This window comes from Oreochromis aureus, linkage group 13 (genome assembly GCF_013358895.1).
Source record: "Oreochromis aureus strain Israel breed Guangdong linkage group 13, ZZ_aureus, whole genome shotgun sequence".
In the NCBI taxonomy this organism is placed as follows: domain Eukaryota; kingdom Metazoa; phylum Chordata; class Actinopteri; order Cichliformes; family Cichlidae; genus Oreochromis; species Oreochromis aureus.
Window position 1 is genome coordinate 18,059,300 of NC_052954.1, and position 20,203 is coordinate 18,079,502.

Below are 20,203 nucleotides of genomic sequence, written 5' to 3' on the forward strand. Positions count from 1 at the left end.
GTTTTGGCAGCTTGCTGGTCTGAGGCATTCAGGTGTGTACTAACACAATGTCACAATCATCCCAGCAGTGAACCAACACATTCACCACATTCAAGCCTCAGTTAAGCTAAAGTTCAGGATAGCACAGTTAGAAAAACACTGAACAAGTATGGCTTGTTTGGAGGCGTTGCCAGGAGAAAATCTCTCCTCTCCAAGAAGAACATGGCAGCACGGCTTAGGTTTGCAAAGCTGCATCTGAACAAACCACGAGGCTTCTGTATCAATGTCCTTTGTACTGATGAGACCACAGTGGAGATCTTTGGCCATGATCCACATGTTCACTGGTCATACAATAGGAAAATGATCCCAAGCACAGCAGCAAATCTGCAAGAGATTGGCTGAAAAAGATAAAAGATGCTCTAGTGGCCCAGACAAAGTGCAGACCTCAACCTGCCTGAAATGCTGTGGTGGGACCTTAAGAGCTGTGCATAAATGAATGCCTGCAAACTGCTGGCATGTCCTCCATGTTTTCTGTATCTGATAGATTCATACAGAAAACATTGTTTTGAGTTACTGCTGCTAAAGGTGGTTCTACAAGCTATTTAATCACACAGTGCACTTTTTTTTTCCAGGACTCCAAAGTCAACTGGAGTACATTTGTCTCTCCAGTACATGTAACGCTTGGATTGATATAGAAGTAATAGGGACAAACCCTTCACCGTAACATGTTTCATTGATATAATATATATAAATATACACCGATCAGACACATGCACCCAGCCATCCATTATGACCACCAGCCTTATATTGTGTTGATCCCCCTTTTGCTGCCAAAACAGCCCTGACCCTTCGAAACATGAACTCCATTAGACCCCTGAAGTTATGCTGTGGTATCTAGCTCCAAAATGTTTGCAATAGATCCTTTAAGTCCCGTAAGTTGTGAGGAGGGGCGTCGCCATGAATCAGACTTGTTTGTCCTGCACATCGCACAGATGCTTGATTAGATTGAGATCTGGGAAATTTGGAGGCCACATCAACACCTCAAACTTGTTGTTGATGCCCACAGCCATCAGGGATTAAGTATTTTCCATGAAAGGGCGTATATGGTCCGCAACAATGCTTAGGTAGGTGGTACGTGTCAAAGTAACACCCGCATGGATGGCAGGACCCAAAGTTTCCCAGCAGTACATTGCCCAAACCATCACACTGCCTCCATAAACTTGAATTCGTTCCGTAAGTGCATCCTGGTGAAGGTGTTCCCTGGGTAAGTGTTGCACATGCACTAGGACATCTATGTTATATAAAAGAAAACGTGATTCTTCAGCTACATACTCAACTCTTCTGCTCAACCCACAAATGCATTTTCCTTTATATATGGCACCATTTAAGGGGACATAAACTAGCTTTCCAATGATAAAAGATTTATTGCCAAGAAGCATCATTACAACAAAGAACACACATTTCCTTACTAGTTTCCCTTGTATTTTACCTTCTTTTGTAAGGCTATGTAGTTTAGGGTTTATTTCATTGTCTGTAAACAGTAACAATAAAGTTGTACTTTGTTTGGCAGCAAACCTAACAGGAGACCTTAAAGTACTTAAAGAGATTTTTTACTTATTTGCACATTATTTACAGTTATTTTGCATGATCTGGTGCAAAATTGAGTGCAAGTTTAAAATTGTTAACTATCTTTTCAAATCGCTTCAATCACAAGTAAGTTAACTGAAGTTTCAAACTGTAAATTCTGAACTTTAGTAAAGGTGAATCAGTATCCACCCCTGGAGTGTTGTCTTTGTCTCACTGCATTCTCGCCTCTATGGAAGCTGGGAAAGTGGGGAAAACTCCCCTGGTCAGCATGAAGAGGTAATTTGTAATTAAATTAACCTCTCTTTGGGCTCATGAATAATAGTTTCAGTAGAGGGGGGGGCTGAGGGTAATTTGCCACAAGAAAAAATACATGAGATAAATTTTACAAATCTTTAATCCCTGAAACCTATTTGCTTTAAAGTTGTCTTAGGCTATTAGACACCACTTTATGGTTATACTTTATGGACATACAGACTTCTGGGTATGTAATTAACTCTGGGGGGGGTTGTTGTTTTTTTCAAAGTCAGTCTCAGCAGTGTTGGGAAATAAATTTACGGGAGAGGATTTATTTATTAAAACTTACTTACATACTTACTAAAAAGAATAAGTAAGTAAGTAAAAAATTTATTTATATAGCACATTTCACAGATAAAAATCACAAAGTGCTTCACAATAAGATCAGACATACAAGTTAAAATTAATTAAAAGCCTGTTTGTATAAAAATGTCTTCAGGTGCTTTTTAAAGGAGTCAGTAGAGTCTAGACAGCGTAAGGACAACGGCAGGGAGTTCCACAGCCTAGGTGCCAGTACCTGAAAAGCCCGATCCCCACGTGTTTTAAACCTAGTACGGGGACCACCAGTAGCCTCTGACCTGAAGACCTAAGTGCTCGGGATGAAGCACAAGGTTTCAACAGGTCAGAGATATACTGGGAGCTTCACCGTGAGAGCTCTAAAAGTTACAACTAAAATTTTAAATGAACCCTAAAATTTACTGGCAACCAATGAAGAGAAGCCAAAACTGGAGTAATGTGAGACCTCTTGTTTGTACCAGTTAAAAGTCTTGCCATGCATTCTGTACAGACTGAAGGCGATCCAGAGCTGATTTGTTGAGACACGTAAAAAGACCGTTACAATAATCCGAACAAGAAGAGATAAAAGCATGAATAATCATCTCAAGTTCTGCCTTTGACACCAGTAGTCTGAGTTTAGAAATGTTTCTTAAATGATAAAAAAAGTTCCGGACAAGTTGTTTAGAGTGTTTCTCAAGAGACATTGAACTGTCAAATATAACACCTAAGTTTCTGAGACTGACTGAAATGAAGGGTCTAAAAACTGATATGCTGCTGAATTTCTGAGAGCATGTGATCAGGTGGTTTCTGTTTTATCTGCATTTAACTGGAGGAAATTGTCATTTAACCATTGTTTGATTTCTGACAGACAATTATTTAAACAAGACAATTTATAAAACTCAGAAGCTTTGAAAGAACAGTATAACTGAATGTCATCAGCATAGAGATGATAAGAAATATTACTGTAACGTTTGATAATTTGGCCTAGAGGAGTATATACAGCAAAAGAGAATAGGACCTAAAACAGATCCTTGAGGTACCCCAGAAGGCAGAACTGACGTTTCAGAGAACACATGATTGATACAGACAGTAAAGGATCTCTCAGACAGATACGACATAAACCATTTCAAAACAACACCAGTAATCCCGAACAAATCCTTCAGCCTATTTATCATGATGCTGTGATCAACAGTATCAAAAGCAGAGCTGAGATCCAACAGAACCAGAACGGTGTACTCTCCAGAGTCTGCTGCCATCAAAATGTCACTAGATACTTTAAGCAAAGCGGTTTCAGTGGAGTGCAATTTGCGGAAACCAGACTGGAAAATACAAAGAATACAAACACATAAAATGTCTTTCATTTTAGTCCATTTCAATTTGGTCAAATGTCTCAGTACAATAATCATGGGAAACCATATATTTATTAGGACTTTGGCTTCCCAAAGGTTGGTTTAAATGGTTTTAATCTTAAGCTGGTTTAGTCTTTCACATGAGAAATATTTTTCATATCAAGTACTACACTAGTAGTAACATTAATACAAACTAAATATTTTAAGCAATAAAAATCAAGTCTGGAAACTATTGCAGATGGTATTAAAGTTTTTAAATCACCACAAAATAAAATACTCAAAGCAGAGATAGATATTTTTAACCGTTTTCAATACACCTGTATGCATACCATTAGTTGGAGGTTTATCCACAGCTAACTATTGGTTTATCTGAATTATTGTCCTCAGAAGCAGCCACTCAGTGGTAGTGGGTGTAACCCCTGCGCCCTTTCTCTTGCGACGACTCCTCGGATTCAGGTCGTTCAGCTCGAACAGGACTGGGGCGGCTTCCGTAGCAGAGCGAACAGTTGGAGTGACGCAGGAGCGCCGAACGGGCAGATCGCTTCTACAGTCAAGATGGCGACATCGGAGCCGGTAAGGGAGACAAGAGATAGCACAAAAAATCGACTAATATGCACGTAAAGACCGGACAAATCTCCAATTCATCTATTACATACATCGCATAACTTTGCTTCTGTGAAACCGAACTGGCGTTTAGGCCAAATTAACGCGTTTGAGTTGACAGATGTTGGCGTGGATTAGCGCTAGCATGCTCAGCAGTGGGGATGTATGAGGCACTGCCTGACTTTGTTGGGCAGGGAGGGAGTGACTGACTGCACGTCGTTCATTCAAACTCCAGTCAACGAATTGTTTTAATCTAGTCGGATATTACAGTGGATATCTTACGACAATTTTAATGAACTGCCAATACCTTTAAACACCCGTGATGTTATATTAATGGTGCATTTTTAGAAAGTCTGGACACGTGTATATCTAGCCTGCAGCTAGCCTAGCTCATTTGCTAAAACTAATGCTAGTAACTGTTACCTGGAAAGTTAGCTTATTGATTTTCTTTGTACAAACCCCCTGCCGACTGTTTTCCGTCAGCTCCTGCGTCTAATCCTTAAAAATGTAGTTGAGGTGGACTCTGCTGTTGCTAAGTGAATCTTTATAAAAATGCAAGAATATAAGGCAGAGCCCAGCTGTGAATTGGATAATGGGACAAGGCCCCATTAAGGCCCCCTAAAACACAGGGACTTAAGGTCATGCCTTTGTTACGTTTCTGTAGATTACTTTAAATGTAAGCTACACTGTAATAACAATGCATTTTATAGATCATGTAAGCTTTTTGTCATATATACATTGGACTAGATAGTTACACTGTTCTTATTAGGGGCTTTAAGTAGTCCCGATTTAGGGATTAAATTGGTATGTTTTAGATTATGCCGTGAGTTTGTGGATCAGTCTAGGTAATTTATGTTTTTATTGTCTTATTTTTCTTTTTTGAAAGGTATGTAATAGGTTCCCTAAAGTGTAAAAGTTAGAAACTCAGTAGTAATAATAATAATGATGATGACAACAAGCTTGCAGTACTTTGTGATGTTATGATACTGTACACACTATGAAATTAAGTGTGTGATTACCCCTGACAAAAGCCCATAACTGTATATGGCAATGACCAGTCCATAAAGTTTTTATCATTTACTTTGTTGAAATTTGTGATATTGAAGTAACCTTGACTTTAAAGTAAAGGCAGGACTTTAGCAACATTATGATATAAATCTGACCCAACTACCCCAAATTTCTTTGCCCTTTGTGATCAATGGATTTGTGTGGTTGACTTTGTGCTGGGGATGTTTTTCAAAGAAGATATGTGATGTGTTCGTGTGCATGTCTCCTCAGAAAACAACTGAAACTGAAGATCAACAGACTGACGGTCAGGTTGTTGCGAATCCTGAGCAGTATATCAAACACCCTTTGCAAAACAGGTGAGAGTCAAACCAGGTTCTGGGTTTGATTTGGATGAAAGCTGTTTGTGCTTCCGTACTCTGCAGTCTTCTTGCGACAACCAGTAAATCCTCAGGCCAAACAATCAGAAATGGCCTGTGTAAGCATTTCTAAAATTAGATACAGGGGAGTTTTCATTTAGAAAAGCCAAACTGTGCCTTAAGAGGTGGGTGTGGTGGTGAGATCAAACACACCCGTCTCGTTAACTCGGAGACCGGGACTGGAGTCTCATCTGAAACAGTTTTTAAGGTTTGCTTTGTCATGTTAATTAAATAGTTTGGGGCACAGACGAAACTCGTTGGGGTTGATTTGGGTTAGAATAGATTCTCTTACAATGTTAATCACATCAGACTTTCTGGCTTACCAGGGTGCCAAATTTCACCCCATCCGGAAAGGTGACAACACCATTGAACATTTCACGCCTACTGATGTTTTAACACCCTTTCAAATATCAACTATGTGACCGTTTTCAGAAGGAAGAGGGACTTTTTTTCATCATTATTTACACACACATACAGAAACTGAGCTCATTGAAAACGTATACAGAGATGGTGGGGCTTTACTTAATTGCTTAGCATCAATAACCTTTCTCTATAGAAACAAAATGGCTGTTTCATTATGAAATAAGTGAAAAAGTATTCCTTTAGGAATAAGGTTAGTTGTGTATTTATCACCATGCGAATAGTGTTATTTTACATTCAGTTGAAAGTGGCATTTCATCTAGTTTGAGGATGGGAGCTGTACTTTGACTTTTGTTCTTTGGCATCACAAACATACTTACAGTCATGTGCTGATTGATTTTTCTTTTTGTCCCTCTGGTCTCTTGGATGAAAGTGAAATTAGAAACTCATCACAGCACTTATTTTGACAGCGTAGACAGGATATTCAAATGACCCATCTAGTCACTTGGGAAAATTATGGATGAGTGGACAGTAAACCTGTTTTCAAGCAGTTACAATTTGAGCATCATAGTAAGGATAAATACTCAGTTTATTTTCATCAGGTTCATATTTGCAGTTTCTGTTTGTTTTCTTATTTTAAGGTTTAAAATCAGAAGAGCAGATTGAGGAGTCCTGTGTTTTGTTTTTTCCTCTGTGTTAGAGTTGCAGTTGTTGTTTTTTCTATTGTCCTTTTAGAAATGTTATCATAGTTCTGCGGTGGCGACGAGCTATTCAGGAGCATTGTACAGTCGGTTTGGAAATGCTGAATGGTTCTCTTGGCAAGTCACTTCTAGGTCATTCTGCTTGTTCAGCTCAGCCTCAGAGGTCAAGGCTGTCCATCTCTGCTGCTTTCATCCTGGTTTTATTTAAACATATTGACGTGGGGGGTTTGTTTTCCATTTTGACAGGTTTGGTTGGAGACTTCTCGTTTTGAGGGCTAGGCGTTGTCACTTCTCTCTGGCTTCACTGTAAGGAAGTAGAGGACTGTTGAATTATTTGGAATTTGTGGTTAAATATTTATCATAGATATGTGCTGTAACTGTCTCACCGGCCGAAGCTGTGATTGGTTCCTTAATAAATGATCAAGCTGCTTTGGATATTTGTTATTTCAGTTTTAGCATCAATGGTTGGAGCACTCAGAGTGAGGTCGGGGTTTTTAAGTAAGGGAAGATAAGTGACCTCTTATCTACAGTATGTCTCATTGTACTTGCTGATTTTTGCTGTTTTCTGTTATAAATATTTACTGCTACTAAATTGAGAGGGCCTGAAATGACTTGTTTAAAAAAAAAAAAAAAAAAAAGAATAATCTGAGGATTCCACAGAGGTTCAGAGTAAGTAAGTACGGTTTAGTTTTAACAGTGAATCATGCAGAGCCACTAAATAATAATAAATGAATAATTAGCAGAAGGATCCCGTTCAACATCTCTTCAAGGTGGAATAATGATAGATAATTTTAATGAATAACAGTGCATCATATTTGGTGTTTTATATCTGTGCCATCTAATTTAATTATTAGTCCCTGATACTTTATTACCATCCTTAAGAGATTCACTTTAATATCAGCTTTCATAGATTTAAAAATAAAAATAATAATAATTGCTTATGAAGGTTTTCTCTTGATTTTTGTCAAGAGTTTGGATCTTGCTGCCGTCTGTGAAGGTGAGTCCAGAGATGGATTTGAACAGACGGCACAGATCCGTTACTCAGCTGTTACATAAGTTGACATGATGATCACTTTCAAGTTTCAAAGTCATGCAGCACAATTTTCATATGGCACCGTCATTAAGCGAAACCAGCAGCTGCTGGAAAGTAGGAAGAACGTATTCAGCTTCTGCTTTGGAAAATTATTTAATATACAGTTTACTGTAGCTGAAAGTGAAATGAATAGTTTATGCCCGTCTGCCCATGGACTCTTTATTTTTAAATTAACGACCTTGGTATTTTTAAAGTCAGAACCACAACAACTTGTCTGTGTTTGGCAGCTGAACTATTAAAAACTGGGATGACACTGTTTCTCTAGCGCTGCTGCGGCTCGTTCTTATTTACTTGACACACATTCAGAAGACCGGAGCACGCTGATTAGTTCACAGCTGAACAAATCAAATATTACTGTGTGTGTCAGAGGGTGATGTCACAGTAGTGAATTAATCAGTCCTCTTAAGGTTTGCTGTCTTAGAGCTAAGAAGGATTCGTTTGGCTGCATTGGCCTGAAATGATCATTTTATCTCTCGTGATGAAAAGCTTAAACTACCTGCTTTGTAAACTTTAATGTCTTTTAACTCTCCTAAGACATTAGCAAGACTGCCCTAATATAGGGAGTGCAGAATTATTAGGCAAGTTGTATTTTTGAGGAATAATTTTATTATTGAACAACAACCATGTTCTCAATGAACCCAAAAAACTCATTAATATCAAAGCTGAATGTTTTTGGAAGTAGTTTTTAGTTTGTTTTTAGTTTTAGCTATTTTAGGGGGATATCTGTGTGTGCAGGTGACTATTACTGTGCATAATTATTAGGCAACTTAACAAAAACAAATATATACCCATTTCAATTATTTATTTTACCAGTGAAACCAATATAACATCTCCACATTCACAAATATACATTTCTGACATTCAAAACAAAACCAAAACAAATCAGCGACCAATATAGCCACCTTTCTTTGCAAGGACACTCAAAAGCCTGCCATCCATGGATTCTGTCAGTGTTTTGATCTGTTCACCATCAACATTGCGTGCAGCAGCAACCACAGCCTCCCAGACACTGTTCAGAGAGGTGTACCGTTTTCCCTCCTTGTAAATCTCACATTTGATGATGGACCACAGGTTCTCAATGGGGTTCAGATCAGGTGAACAAGGAGGCCATGTCATTAGTTTTTCTTCTTTTATACCCTTTCTTGCCAGCCACGCTGTGGAGTACTTGGACGCGCGTGTGATGGAGCATTGTCCTGCATGAAAATCATGTTTTTCTTGAAGGATGCAGACTTCTTCCTGTACCACTGCTTGAAGAAGGTGTCTTCCAGAAACTGGCAGTAGGACTGGGAGTTGAGCTTGACTCCATCCTCAACCCGAAAAGGCCCCACAAGCTCATCTTTGATGATACCAGCCCAAACCAGTACTCCACCTCCACCTTGCTGGCGTCTGAGTTGGACTGGAGCTCTCTGCCCTTTACCAATCCAGCCACAGGCCCATCCATCTGGCCCATCAAGACTCACTCTCATTTCATCAGTCCATAAAACCTTAGAAAAATCAGTCTTGAGATATTTCTTGGCCCAGTCTTGACGTTTCAGCTTGTGTGTCTTGTTCAGTGGTGGTCGCGTCTTTCAGCCTTTCTTACCTTGGCCATGTCTCTGAGTATTGCACACCTTGTGCTTTTGGGCACTCCAGTGATGTTGCAGCTCTGAAATATGGCCAAACTGGTGGCAAGTGGCATCTTGGCAGCTGCACGCTTGACTTTTCTCAGTTCATGGGCAGTTATTTTGCGCCTTGGTTTTCCACACGCTTCTTGCGACCCTGTTGACTATTTTGAATGAAACGCTTGATTGTTCGATGATCACGCTTCAGAAGCTTTGCAATTTTAAGACTGCTGCATCCCTCTGCAAGATATCTCACTATTTTTGACTTTTCTGAGCCTGTCAAGTCCTTCTTTTGACCCATTTTGCCAAAGGAAAGGAAGTTGCCTAATAATTATGCACACCTGATATAGGGTGTTGATGTCATTAGACCACACCCCTTCTCATTACAGAGATGCACATCACCTAATATGCTTAATTGGCAGTAGGCTTTCGAGCCTGTACAGCTTGGAGTAAGACAACATGCATGAAAAGGATGATGTGGACAAAATACTCATTTGCCTAATAATTCTGCACTCCCTGTATAGTTGCATGCCTCACTGAGCTGCTGTCTTTATCTGTGTTTGTTGACTCTCTTCAAAACCAGAGTCATGGTTCGCCACAAAGGCCTTAACTGTTTGTCAATCCAGTCCACCACCCATGTCTGAGAAACATGTTACCTGGATTTTAAAGTACACGTGAAGACCAGAGCTGGCTTGACTTGCTGTCTACATGCCATTACTAGGCATGTTGTCTTAGCTTGTGACTGTTCTGGGTTCCCCAGAAGAATCACGGCTGTGAGCAGTCTGGTCTCAGTATGTGCTGTATGATGTTCGCATTAAACAAATACACTTTCATCCTCTCATTTAGCTCTGTTCAGTCCATTTGCTTCATTTGTGTTTATGGCACATGGGTGGGGTTGTTAGAGTTGTAAGTGGAGGGGGGCACAGGGTTCAGCTGATGTCCTCTCACTGCCCTCAACCCTGCCTGCTAGCCTCCCACCCACTGCCCCTTGGTAATACATAAAAGAATTACAGCAGCCACTGTAAACAAAGAGTGCATTTGTAGTGCTGTTGATGGCTTTCTCTTGTTTTTTGCATTGACATTCATGCTTTTGTTACTAGCTGTTGTGTTCTTCTGTGAAACAGTGTGTACGCCTGCTATTAGGTTAAACGTTTCATGCAGTGGCAACATAAAATAGACTTTGAGTCCTTCTTTTTGATTTTTAACACTGATGGTACAGCATCAAGCTTTTAGGAGATTAAAAGGGATGCAAAACATTTTATATGCCTGTACTGACCTCAAGAATTGATTGCTAGAGTTTTATTGCTCAAGAGTTTTATTTAAAAAAGAAAATGTAAAGTACCAAATACCCTACGCTGAGCCCAGCTGCTGTTATACAAGTAGGAACCCTCAAAAGTGTTTTGCAAGAATGCTTCACTTTACTATTAGCAAAGATCGGCAAAGTGAAAAAAAGGTCCAAAGTCACTAAAGGAAAACATAAGGTGTGTGGACTGCAGCGCTGTATAGTGGTTTCAAAATCACATACCATGCTGCCAAATGTCTTTCTACAGAGAAATTACTTAGTTTCTGACACAGGATGCAAAACAGGCTAAAATACAAAAATGTAACTGTAGAAAAACAAGAGAGAGGCAGACTTACTCAGGCTGTAATTGGGCTCTCAGCACCTGGTATTCCCATCAGCAGTCTCCCATCCAAGTATTAGCCAGGCCTTACCCCGCTTACCTTCTGACATCGGAAAAGCTCGTACTGTGTTGGCTCTGCGACCGACTGGAAATCTGTCCAGGTTGGTACATTTGTAAGAACATTTGTAAGTGATGACATTTCTGATTTCTGATCCCCACAAAGATGGAAAAGTCACCAAGCAGGGAGTTTTCCCCTCACAGTCACAAAGTTTGCTCAATCACAATTTGGGGCAAAATAATGCACTTTCTTTTATTTTCAGTTTATGCATGTTCAGTAATCTGCATTTTCAGACATGGTTTTGAGAGATTTTCAGACAGTCGGTGTAACTATGCTGTTTACCCCTCATTTATGAATACTGGATTCTATGAATAATACATTTTTATCTTATTGTTTGTTTTTTAGATGGGCCCTGTGGTATTTCAAAAACGACAAGAGCAAAAGCTGGACAGAGAACTTGCGTCTCATTTCCAAGTTTGACACAGTGGAAGATTTTTGGGCGTAAGTTTTCTCTGCTTAAGTCAGTCTTTTTTATTGATGGTTTATTATTAATGTGCACAACATGTCCCTTAATGTTAATACGAATCAGGATCAGCATGTTTCACTTTATTAATTGTTGTTTAATGACCATTGTTCAGATACAAGCTTGTTCTGTTCTACAATCCAACACACTCATGTTGGGAATCTGCTTTTATATCTTTCTACCAGATTATACAACCACATACAGCAGCCAAGTAAACTCGGCTTTGGCTGCGATTACTGCTTATTTAAGGTAAGGCTCTTGTTTTTGTTGAATGTTTACACATTTTCCTTTAAACTCAGTAGCAGCAGAGTTTGAAGACATGGATAGTGTTTAATAGCTGTTTCACATTGTGTGTCAGGATGGGATCAAGCCGATGTGGGAGGACGACAGGAACAAGCTGGGGGGTCGATGGCTGATGACTCTCAACAAACAACAGAGGCACAATGACCTTGATCGCTACTGGATGGAAACGGTAAGACAGCCGTTTTCTGAAACCACTCGGTAGAGTGATATCCATTGGATGCTTCCCCTGATGGTTGTGATTTAAGTATAAAAATATATATGTAAAGTTTGACTTTAGTTTGTGTTTTTTGCAGCTGTTGTGTTTAGTCGGTGAGTCATTCGACGAGGCAAGTGAAGACGTCTGCGGAGCTGTGGTCAACGTCAGACCTAAAGGTGACAAAATATCCATCTGGACAAGCAACTGCCAAAACAGGGACGCCATCATGACGATAGGGTGAGTCTTTAAAGTCACATTGCTCATAATACGCAAGTAGGAGCTACAATGGACCACTAGATGGCGACACGGAGCTTGCTTAAGTCTTCACAGTGCTTCCATCTCATCTCTTCACAGGCAACTTTACAAAGAGCGGCTCAACCTCCCCATGAAAGCCATGATTGGCTACCAGTCGCACGACGACACGTCCAGTAAGAGCGGCTCCACCACCAAGAACATGTACTCCGTTTGAAAAAGCTCCTCATTTCAATTTGCTGTAGATTTAAACAATTACCGATCCGCATCACCACATTAATTTTTGAGTTGTCAACTACTGTAGTGTCCTTTCCTTTTATTGCTAAGAGAGTTGTTCATAGCGTGTACAGCTGGAGCTTCTCCCAATATAAGATGTCAGCAGAGCGGTTGTTTAAAGAAAAAGAAAAAAAAAAAACAGGGAGGAAGGGTATCCGGCTTGAGATGTTGTAAGATGAGTAAGAGAACACACGATGATTTAATTTTAGAGTTGAAGACTTCTGTGATTAATATCAGTGACCTCTCCTAGCTTAGCTGAGAACAAGCTTTTTTTCCCCAATACTTAATGGCTTGAGTTGTTTAATTAAAAAAGACAGACTTAACTATAGGGCCTTGTGTTTCTCTCATGCCGAGTTCTCACTCTTTACAAAAAGTGTTTCTCACCTCACAGGAAAAAGAAGGCAGGCAACTCGTCCTCACACAGAACAAATTTTAAGGACAATTTTAACTTGATTTATCCACAAGTGTTGAGCATGAGCCGGGCTTTCAGACGCACCAGCTTAAATAATCTACAGTATCTTAAAGGTTTGTAAAAGCTGTGGTCACACTCCAAAGTGTAGGGTTTGGATTAAGGCCACTTGTTGTTTCAGCCATGCTGGAATTGTGGGATATTGCTTGTAGGTTTTGTTTTTTTTTTCCTCAACTTTTTTTTCTCTTCCCTTTACATTTATTTATAATGTATGCATTGCAGTTACTTAGTTGAAAAACAACCATGAAGCTCGTGTTTTTTCAAATTGTTTTTTTTTTCTTTTTTTTTTGTTATTGAGGTTAATAATGTGGACTACTGCATATAGATGACATTTTTTACAGTGTACCATACAGTAAAGATGCCGACAGAATTAGGTGTGCTTTTCACTGTTTTCTCCTAACAAAAACTGTAGATAATGTCGCACTCCTCTCTTGGTTGTTGCGAAAGAAAGATGATATTCATTGTGAAATGATTTTGCTCATAATGTATCTTTATTATCTGTAATTCCAGGATGTATATTACCTTCTTTCAAGTAAAGTTTAAGTGCTTTGCATTAAAACCAGAAGCGTGTTGTCTCGTTTTATTGAGGTTTTTAAAGTTGGCAAAGTTGCTTTCTTAAACACTAAGCTGATTTTTAATTCCGTTTTGACTCCCATTTGTGGTATTTACCAACTCTTGGGAAGAAAAATCTGACTTTTTAGTAAGTACTATTGTTCGAAGCAGCTCAGGCTGTCTTAATGCCACACTCATGTGGAAAAGTTAAGTGACCAAAAACTCACGAGCTTTGCAGATTTTGTTGAAAATGATGGAAACGACCACAAATAAAATGTAGCGGCAGTATATTCTGAGAAAGTTATTTTTCAGTTTCACACAGAGGGGAAATGTAGTATGAAGTGATGCTGTGTGTGTGTCACAGCTGGATTCAAGTTGTGGAGTAGAACAATCTACAGATATACCCAAACTGAAGAACAGCTAAAATGACAGAATCTGGAAGAAATACAAAAACAAAACTACTGCATGAAGCCATAAAAACACACTTCAGCTTTGCAAAAGAGTTGGAAGTATATTTATCCTTTACATTTTAAGTGAAAATCTAGAAAATGTACAGTTTTTTTTATTTGTAATTTGAATAGAATCATGTCAGAATACCTCTCGGCATGTCCCGCGCTTTTTTTGACAAATGTCAAAACTACACCTTTTAGCTACTTTATAAACTTTGAAAAGTGACAATTCAACTATACACCTGTAAATGTTTTGATGCTCATCAGTGCCTGGGTCACAGGGAGCAGAAAAGCCCAGACCTCCCTCTCCTCGGCCACTTCCTTCAGCTCATTCTGGAGGACACACAGATGTTCCCAAGCCAGCTGAGAGAGACTGGTGGTTATTCAGATTACCAAACTGAGTGACTGGTGCTGCATGACATCTACATTTTCCAACTATGTGCTGGCAACTGATCAAGAGTGGAATAAAACAATAGAAGCCACAGATGCATAAATCTGAAGCAAACAAACTGGTTCAAAATACTGTATTAATATGGGGCACATAGAGGTATGAAACTATTCTTTCCTTTCCTTTTTAACTTTATAATTTATAAATCATTACTCCGGCTTTTCATCTAAAGCACACATACACTGAAATACATCGAACAGACCACAGTGAAAATCTCTGGAATGGAAAGGATACTGACAACATCACCTTAAGTGTATGTAGCCAAGATTGCTTGTAATGTCCAAGGATCTATCGCTAGGCCAGCTGGGGTTGATGACGCCTATTATTTTTACTGTCGTTCAGGTTAATCATCCAGTCAAACAGGATCTTATAGCGTCATGGAGACTTTGTTTAAAAGGGTGTAAATAAAAGTCCTCCACCCTTTTAGCTCCAAACGCAGATATGTTTATCAGCACAGTGGCATGACTTCCTCGTGTTAAAGTAATACTTAAAGGGTTATGCAAGAGCTGTCACCTAACACAAAACTGATCTGTGAGATTTTTTTTTCCACAAATTTTTCATTTTTTATATGTCTAATAAGAAATTCTTACAAAAATGATTGCACAAAAAACACCTCTTGTAAACTGTTCTGTAGACGGGGCATCTGCATGAGATACAATCCAGCTGGTATGTTTGTTCGTTTGCTGTAGAAGTTGGTTTGGTTCAATAAATATGAAAAAAAAAATTAGTAAAGAAGACAGAAGAAAGAAATCCTTCCAAGAAAAGACTAGGAAAAAACCAAAACAAAACACTATTGGTCCTCTAGCCATGATCCAGCCACTGTAGTAACAGATGTCCTACTTAATCCATCCTCGCTTTCTGCATCTTTCCGCTGGATCCTGGCAGCCTTATATCAGGACATCGTCATCATCAAAGGCTTTTCCTCCTCTCGTTTGTTCAACAGATTTGAGAGCATATATGACGAGAAGAAGAAAAATTCCACGGCGTAGCTGAGCTCAAACAGCTCCAGGTTCATACTCAGCATCCACTCAAAAACTGCAGACAGGTGGATGTAGAAGTACTCGCTCTGAATGAACAAGACAGTATCTGAAGGTTTCTGGGTTAAGGGTCTCACTGGTCTACTGATGGTTAAAACTAAGGAGGACACAGAGCTTAAACATTTCTTTGACAAAAGAACAGAGCTATATGAGGCAAAACTGTGTTTCTATCATTAATATGGGCGAAATTGTGATTAAACACACCCTTATTGGATGAGCATGAATCAGCTGCATGGGCCAGCAGTGTGCATACATCAGGGGCAGAGTTAGCACGTAGTCACGGCAACCACAGCTTGAATCTGCTCAACAATCTAGCCACACTTTGCAACCAACAATGAGACCCATTTGACCTTTACTCATAGAACTGAAGTTACATTCAGTAACCATTCGTCTTTGGATATTGTTCCCACATGGATACATTTTAACAGCACAGCTGTGAACTTCATAAATGTGGTTGCATAAAAAAAAGAAAGAATAACTTCCCCAATTACTGCAGACTGATATCAGCAACTAACCATACGTAAAAGATACTCATAAAAGTAAGTTATAAAATACTGCAGAGTCAATAGATTCTGTATTCCTGATCTTAAATCCTGTTCTTCTACTCTCCCAGAGCACTCAAAGAGCTTTATGCAACATGCCTCATTCACACAAGCACCTTTTTTTCCATGCTTAAATGCCTTGTAGCTAACATTCACACAGATTCATACTCCCATGGATGCATTAGAGGGTAACTTGGGCTTAGTATCTTGCCCAAGGGTATTTGGCATGCAGGCTGGAGCAGCCAGGTTTTGAATCACTAACCTTTTGATCAGTTGATGACCCGCTCTACCTGCTCTACCTGAGCTACAGCCACCCCAATCACCGAATCACTGCTAAATGTTAAATGGGGTGTCTTATGTTTCACTGCAGCTGATCCCATAGATCTACAAGGCTGAGGACAAATGTGAAGCTAGAAGGAAAAGGAAAGCTATGGTTAATAATTCACTAAAAAAGGCCATTAATGTGTATCTGCTTCTGCCATGTGGACTTCTGTGGCCGGTCCCACTTGGTAAACACAGGAGCTGACCGGATCCAAATATGTCCCAGTGTGTTATAATTCATGCATTAGTTCTAGAGCTAGCTGCTGAAATCTCTTGTTTAAAGGAACACCAAATTAACCCATCAAAAGTTTACTATTAACCTGCGTGCTTAACCAGCCACAAGGTCGATGGTATGGCTTAAGAAAGAACAACAATAAAAAAACAAAATAAAAAAAAGTTGGCTCCATGATTTGTGAAAGGATACAGATGATGGTCACAATTACTTGAATCACAGTGGAGCTGATTCGCAGCGGGTAGAGAACCTTTTCATATCCAGAGAGCGCACACTTCCGTGTCAGCACGGTGAGGATACACGTGTAGAAGCACACGCACATGAAACTGATGGCAGCCCCGAGGTAGTGAAGGAGTGACACGTGAAATGGCTGTGGAGGACATTCAGCATCAAATCCAGCAGTTAGAAGAATAGCAGGCTGTTTAAATCAAGACTAAGATTGTATGAAGACTGCGAAAGGTGTTGCCGTGTGAGTGAGAACTATCAGGCAGTGTGCAGTGAAAAATGCGATGTCGCCTAACAGGTTTATGATTTAAAACACTTTCCAAGTATTTGGGTGGTAAATGTCCTTAAACCCTTTGTTTAAATGATAACTGGTTCCCTTTCATTCCTGCTTCACTAACTGATTTTTCTAGAATAGTTTTGTCACTACATGTAAGTGCAGTACAAAGCTACAGATCACACAGCACAGTGTCATATTTGCCTTTTAACACACTAAAAAAACACTATAACCCAAGCATAAATGGCACTTTAGTATGCTTGGGCTCTCATTACAGCTGGCCTAAAGCTACAAAGTACCCACCTTTATTTGCTGTTTTAGCACAAGTGCAAACAGAAATTGTCATTTAGATCTGAAACAATTTAACCCTGCAGAAACATCGCCGCAGTATGACGTGCAGAACTTACGTTGCAGTTTCCGGCTGCGAATGCCCCCATGGCTGCAATCACACCGAAGACCAGTGCAAATTTGCTCATCATGGACTGACTCGAGTGCCTCTCCATAATATGGGCATGGTGGAATATGCAGAACAGCAAAACTAAAGAAGAGATCGCAGCTGGTGTGACACACATCCCTCATACATATATATGTGTGTAAAATGGTTTAGGCATTTAGCAGATAAACTCACACATGAAGGATCCGGCATTGATTGTGGCTGTAAAAAGTGAATTTTCTGGTGGATATGTTCCACTTGAGCTGAAATAACATATTTAGTTTGTTTTATTCTGTCTTAATATTTCATTCCAAGGAAGAAGAAAAATGAACGGGTGCATTTAGTCTTCTTTTACCTTATTGTAGGAACCCAGCAGCATCCAGCATCAGTATAATTCACCCTGCAGTAGTTGCCGTTACCCCTGCGAACAAGGTTTTGCCATTTTAGAGGCTGCATCATTAAATAAACACTGGGTCATATTTAAAACAAAATGAGGATGATTTAAAAAGTCACCAGTCAGTGAGGGCGCACACATGATTGTTGGAGAAGGCTAGCCCGTATCTGGAAATATAAAACAAAAGAAAAACTGTTAAAAATCTGCAAACATCAAATCAGAATCTGCCTGCTTTTCCATGAATAAAGAGAATAGCACTTTATTGTTCACTGCATGGATAACGAGGTGGAATGAAGGAAGTGTCACAGCATGTGAGCATCAATGCCAAGCACATTTTCGGTTTAGTGTGACTCAGTCATTAAAGTCAACAAGTTCAACAATATTTTCTTTTCTGAACACAGTGACAGACACAGTTCACACCCTGCAAACAGAACTAGCCGGGTCACATATTTTCAAACTCCAAAGCAGGTGAGTTCTCGCGTGCCTTTACATTTAGAAGCTGCTCTGACGTCGACGACTGTTTCCACAGACGATGTGCAGATAAAACAGTACAATAAAAGATTGTGAAAAGCAGTGAAAATAATATGATGCCATTTTCTTTACTTCCTCTTCATGGCCAAATGTTATCAGCATTTCAGAAACCCAGATTTCTGAAAGTGGCAGGAAAATGCAGTTCATGTACTAAGCTTGATTATCAAGTACGTGGTGTGACGTTATCGGGGAAAACGTTTAGATATGAATAAACTCTATTTACTAGTTTCAAATAGAACGAGCATTGTTATGACTGATTAAAAATTACATGTTTAAACACGTTCCCACGGCTTTATGACAGTGTAAATGTCAAAAAAGAAAAAAGTGAATCTGTAGTAGACTTACACACTCCACGTTCCAATGAAGGACACCAGGGAAAGACAGATGGGGAAAATAATCCAGAACCCCATGTCTGGATGATGATGACGAGAAGCAACAAAGAGACAGATTCCAGAAGTCCAGCTGTCTTAAAAATCTCAATGTCAAGCCTCTTTGGGGGGTTTATAGAGGCCTCATGCAGTCAGCATTATATATACAATCAGTGCTAGAACAAAAAAGCCTAAAAAATCCTAACTGTACTTCAAGTCCTAGGAGCAGACGTTTGCACTGCTGTAGTTAGTTTAGTCTTCCTCCATCCAGAGGACTACCTCCCTTTTAAGGCAGACTGTCTCTGCCACTCCTTCAGGGCACCACCTTGCTGTGTTACAACAAATATTATGAAACACAGGGTTGGTCTTCTTGTCACATTATTTGTTTTGTTTAAAACGGTCTCCCTTCTATAGTCCTTGTGAAGCCAGCTACTGCTCTGTTTGACACGAATTAAATATCAACTCAAACAGTAAATGTTTGGAGTTGTGCACAGATTTGAATTATGAGACTTTTCCAGGAAAATAATACAATAAAGGGCTGGTAGGATTATTACATTAGACAAGCTTGGAATGCTTCTTGTTTTTCCTGTCGGGTAGTGATGGAGGGTGGCTAAGTACACCCAGTACAGTCAATAAATATGAATTTCAGGTAGTTGTACTGTACGTGTGTGTGTGTGTGCTGTAGTCTGTTTTATACTACATAACATGGAGTCAAATATTAAATATTTGTTTTCTACATTCCCCACATAAAGTACTTGAACAACCTCAACATTGGGCTGAGGTGTGCCAAATTACACAAGAAAGTGGTAAAAGGTCTGGACTGATGAATCCAATATGTACGGAAGAGGTCAGGAAAGAGGAACAGCAGTGAGCGTTTACAGCTGTCTGTTAAACACAGTGGGTGCTCTGTCATGATTTGCAGCTAAATTTCACCCAGTGGTGTCGGAAAACTTGTCAAAACAGAGAAATGCCATCAGCTTTTGATCCAGCCAATCAGATTTTGATCAACCATGTGCACTGTACCACTGCACATGGTTGAAATGACAATAAAGCCACTTGACTTGACTTGGCTAAACATTACTGAAGCATTAAGGGATCATCTACACAGGGAACGGGGAAAAACAGGCAGAGAACAGAAGAAACGGCAGCTGGCGTCCAATGAAGAGCTTTAAATGTGCTTCAAGAGTTCTAGACAGCTATTTCTAAAGACTACTTAAAGAGATGACAAGTAAGCAGGCCGAGAGTCTTCAGGCTGTGTTGAAGAATAAAGGTAATCATAGTAAATACTGATTTTCAAGCTAGTTAGAATTGTACAGATTACCTTTTGTCTCCTTTAAAGTGTTTCTACGTGTGTTTGCACGCTTCAGTAAATTGCTGCACCTGTGGAAATACACTTGATCACAGGAAAAATGAAAAACCAGTGTCAGAAGC

At 39.6% G+C, this 20,203-nt stretch overlaps 2 protein-coding genes across 2 annotated transcripts; one reads left to right on the forward strand and one right to left on the reverse strand.

Moving 5' to 3' along the window:
- The first annotated feature begins 3,917 nt into the window (after positions 1 to 3,917).
- On the forward strand, positions 3,918 to 13,525 carry eif4e1c (eukaryotic translation initiation factor 4E family member 1c). The gene is made up of 7 exons (XM_031735162.2): positions 3,918 to 4,058; positions 5,367 to 5,452; positions 11,353 to 11,448; positions 11,656 to 11,719; positions 11,829 to 11,942; positions 12,067 to 12,206; positions 12,324 to 13,525. The coding sequence occupies exons 1-7, from the start codon at positions 4,041 to 4,043 to the stop codon at positions 12,436 to 12,438; spliced, it is 633 nt and encodes a 210-aa protein (XP_031591022.1). The 5' UTR covers positions 3,918 to 4,040; the 3' UTR covers positions 12,439 to 13,525.
- Positions 13,181 to 19,046, reverse strand: si:dkey-228d14.5 (uncharacterized protein LOC796266 homolog). Its single transcript, XM_031735161.2, has 7 exons — positions 18,750 to 19,046; positions 17,993 to 18,040; positions 17,835 to 17,900; positions 17,675 to 17,742; positions 17,454 to 17,584; positions 16,740 to 16,917; positions 13,181 to 15,501 (listed from the first exon to the last, which is right to left on the reverse strand). Exons 1-7 carry the CDS (start codon positions 18,812 to 18,814, stop codon positions 15,308 to 15,310), a joined length of 750 nt encoding a protein of 249 aa, XP_031591021.1. The 5' UTR covers positions 18,815 to 19,046; the 3' UTR covers positions 13,181 to 15,307.
- Between the last annotated feature and the right edge of the window lie 1,157 nt (positions 19,047 to 20,203).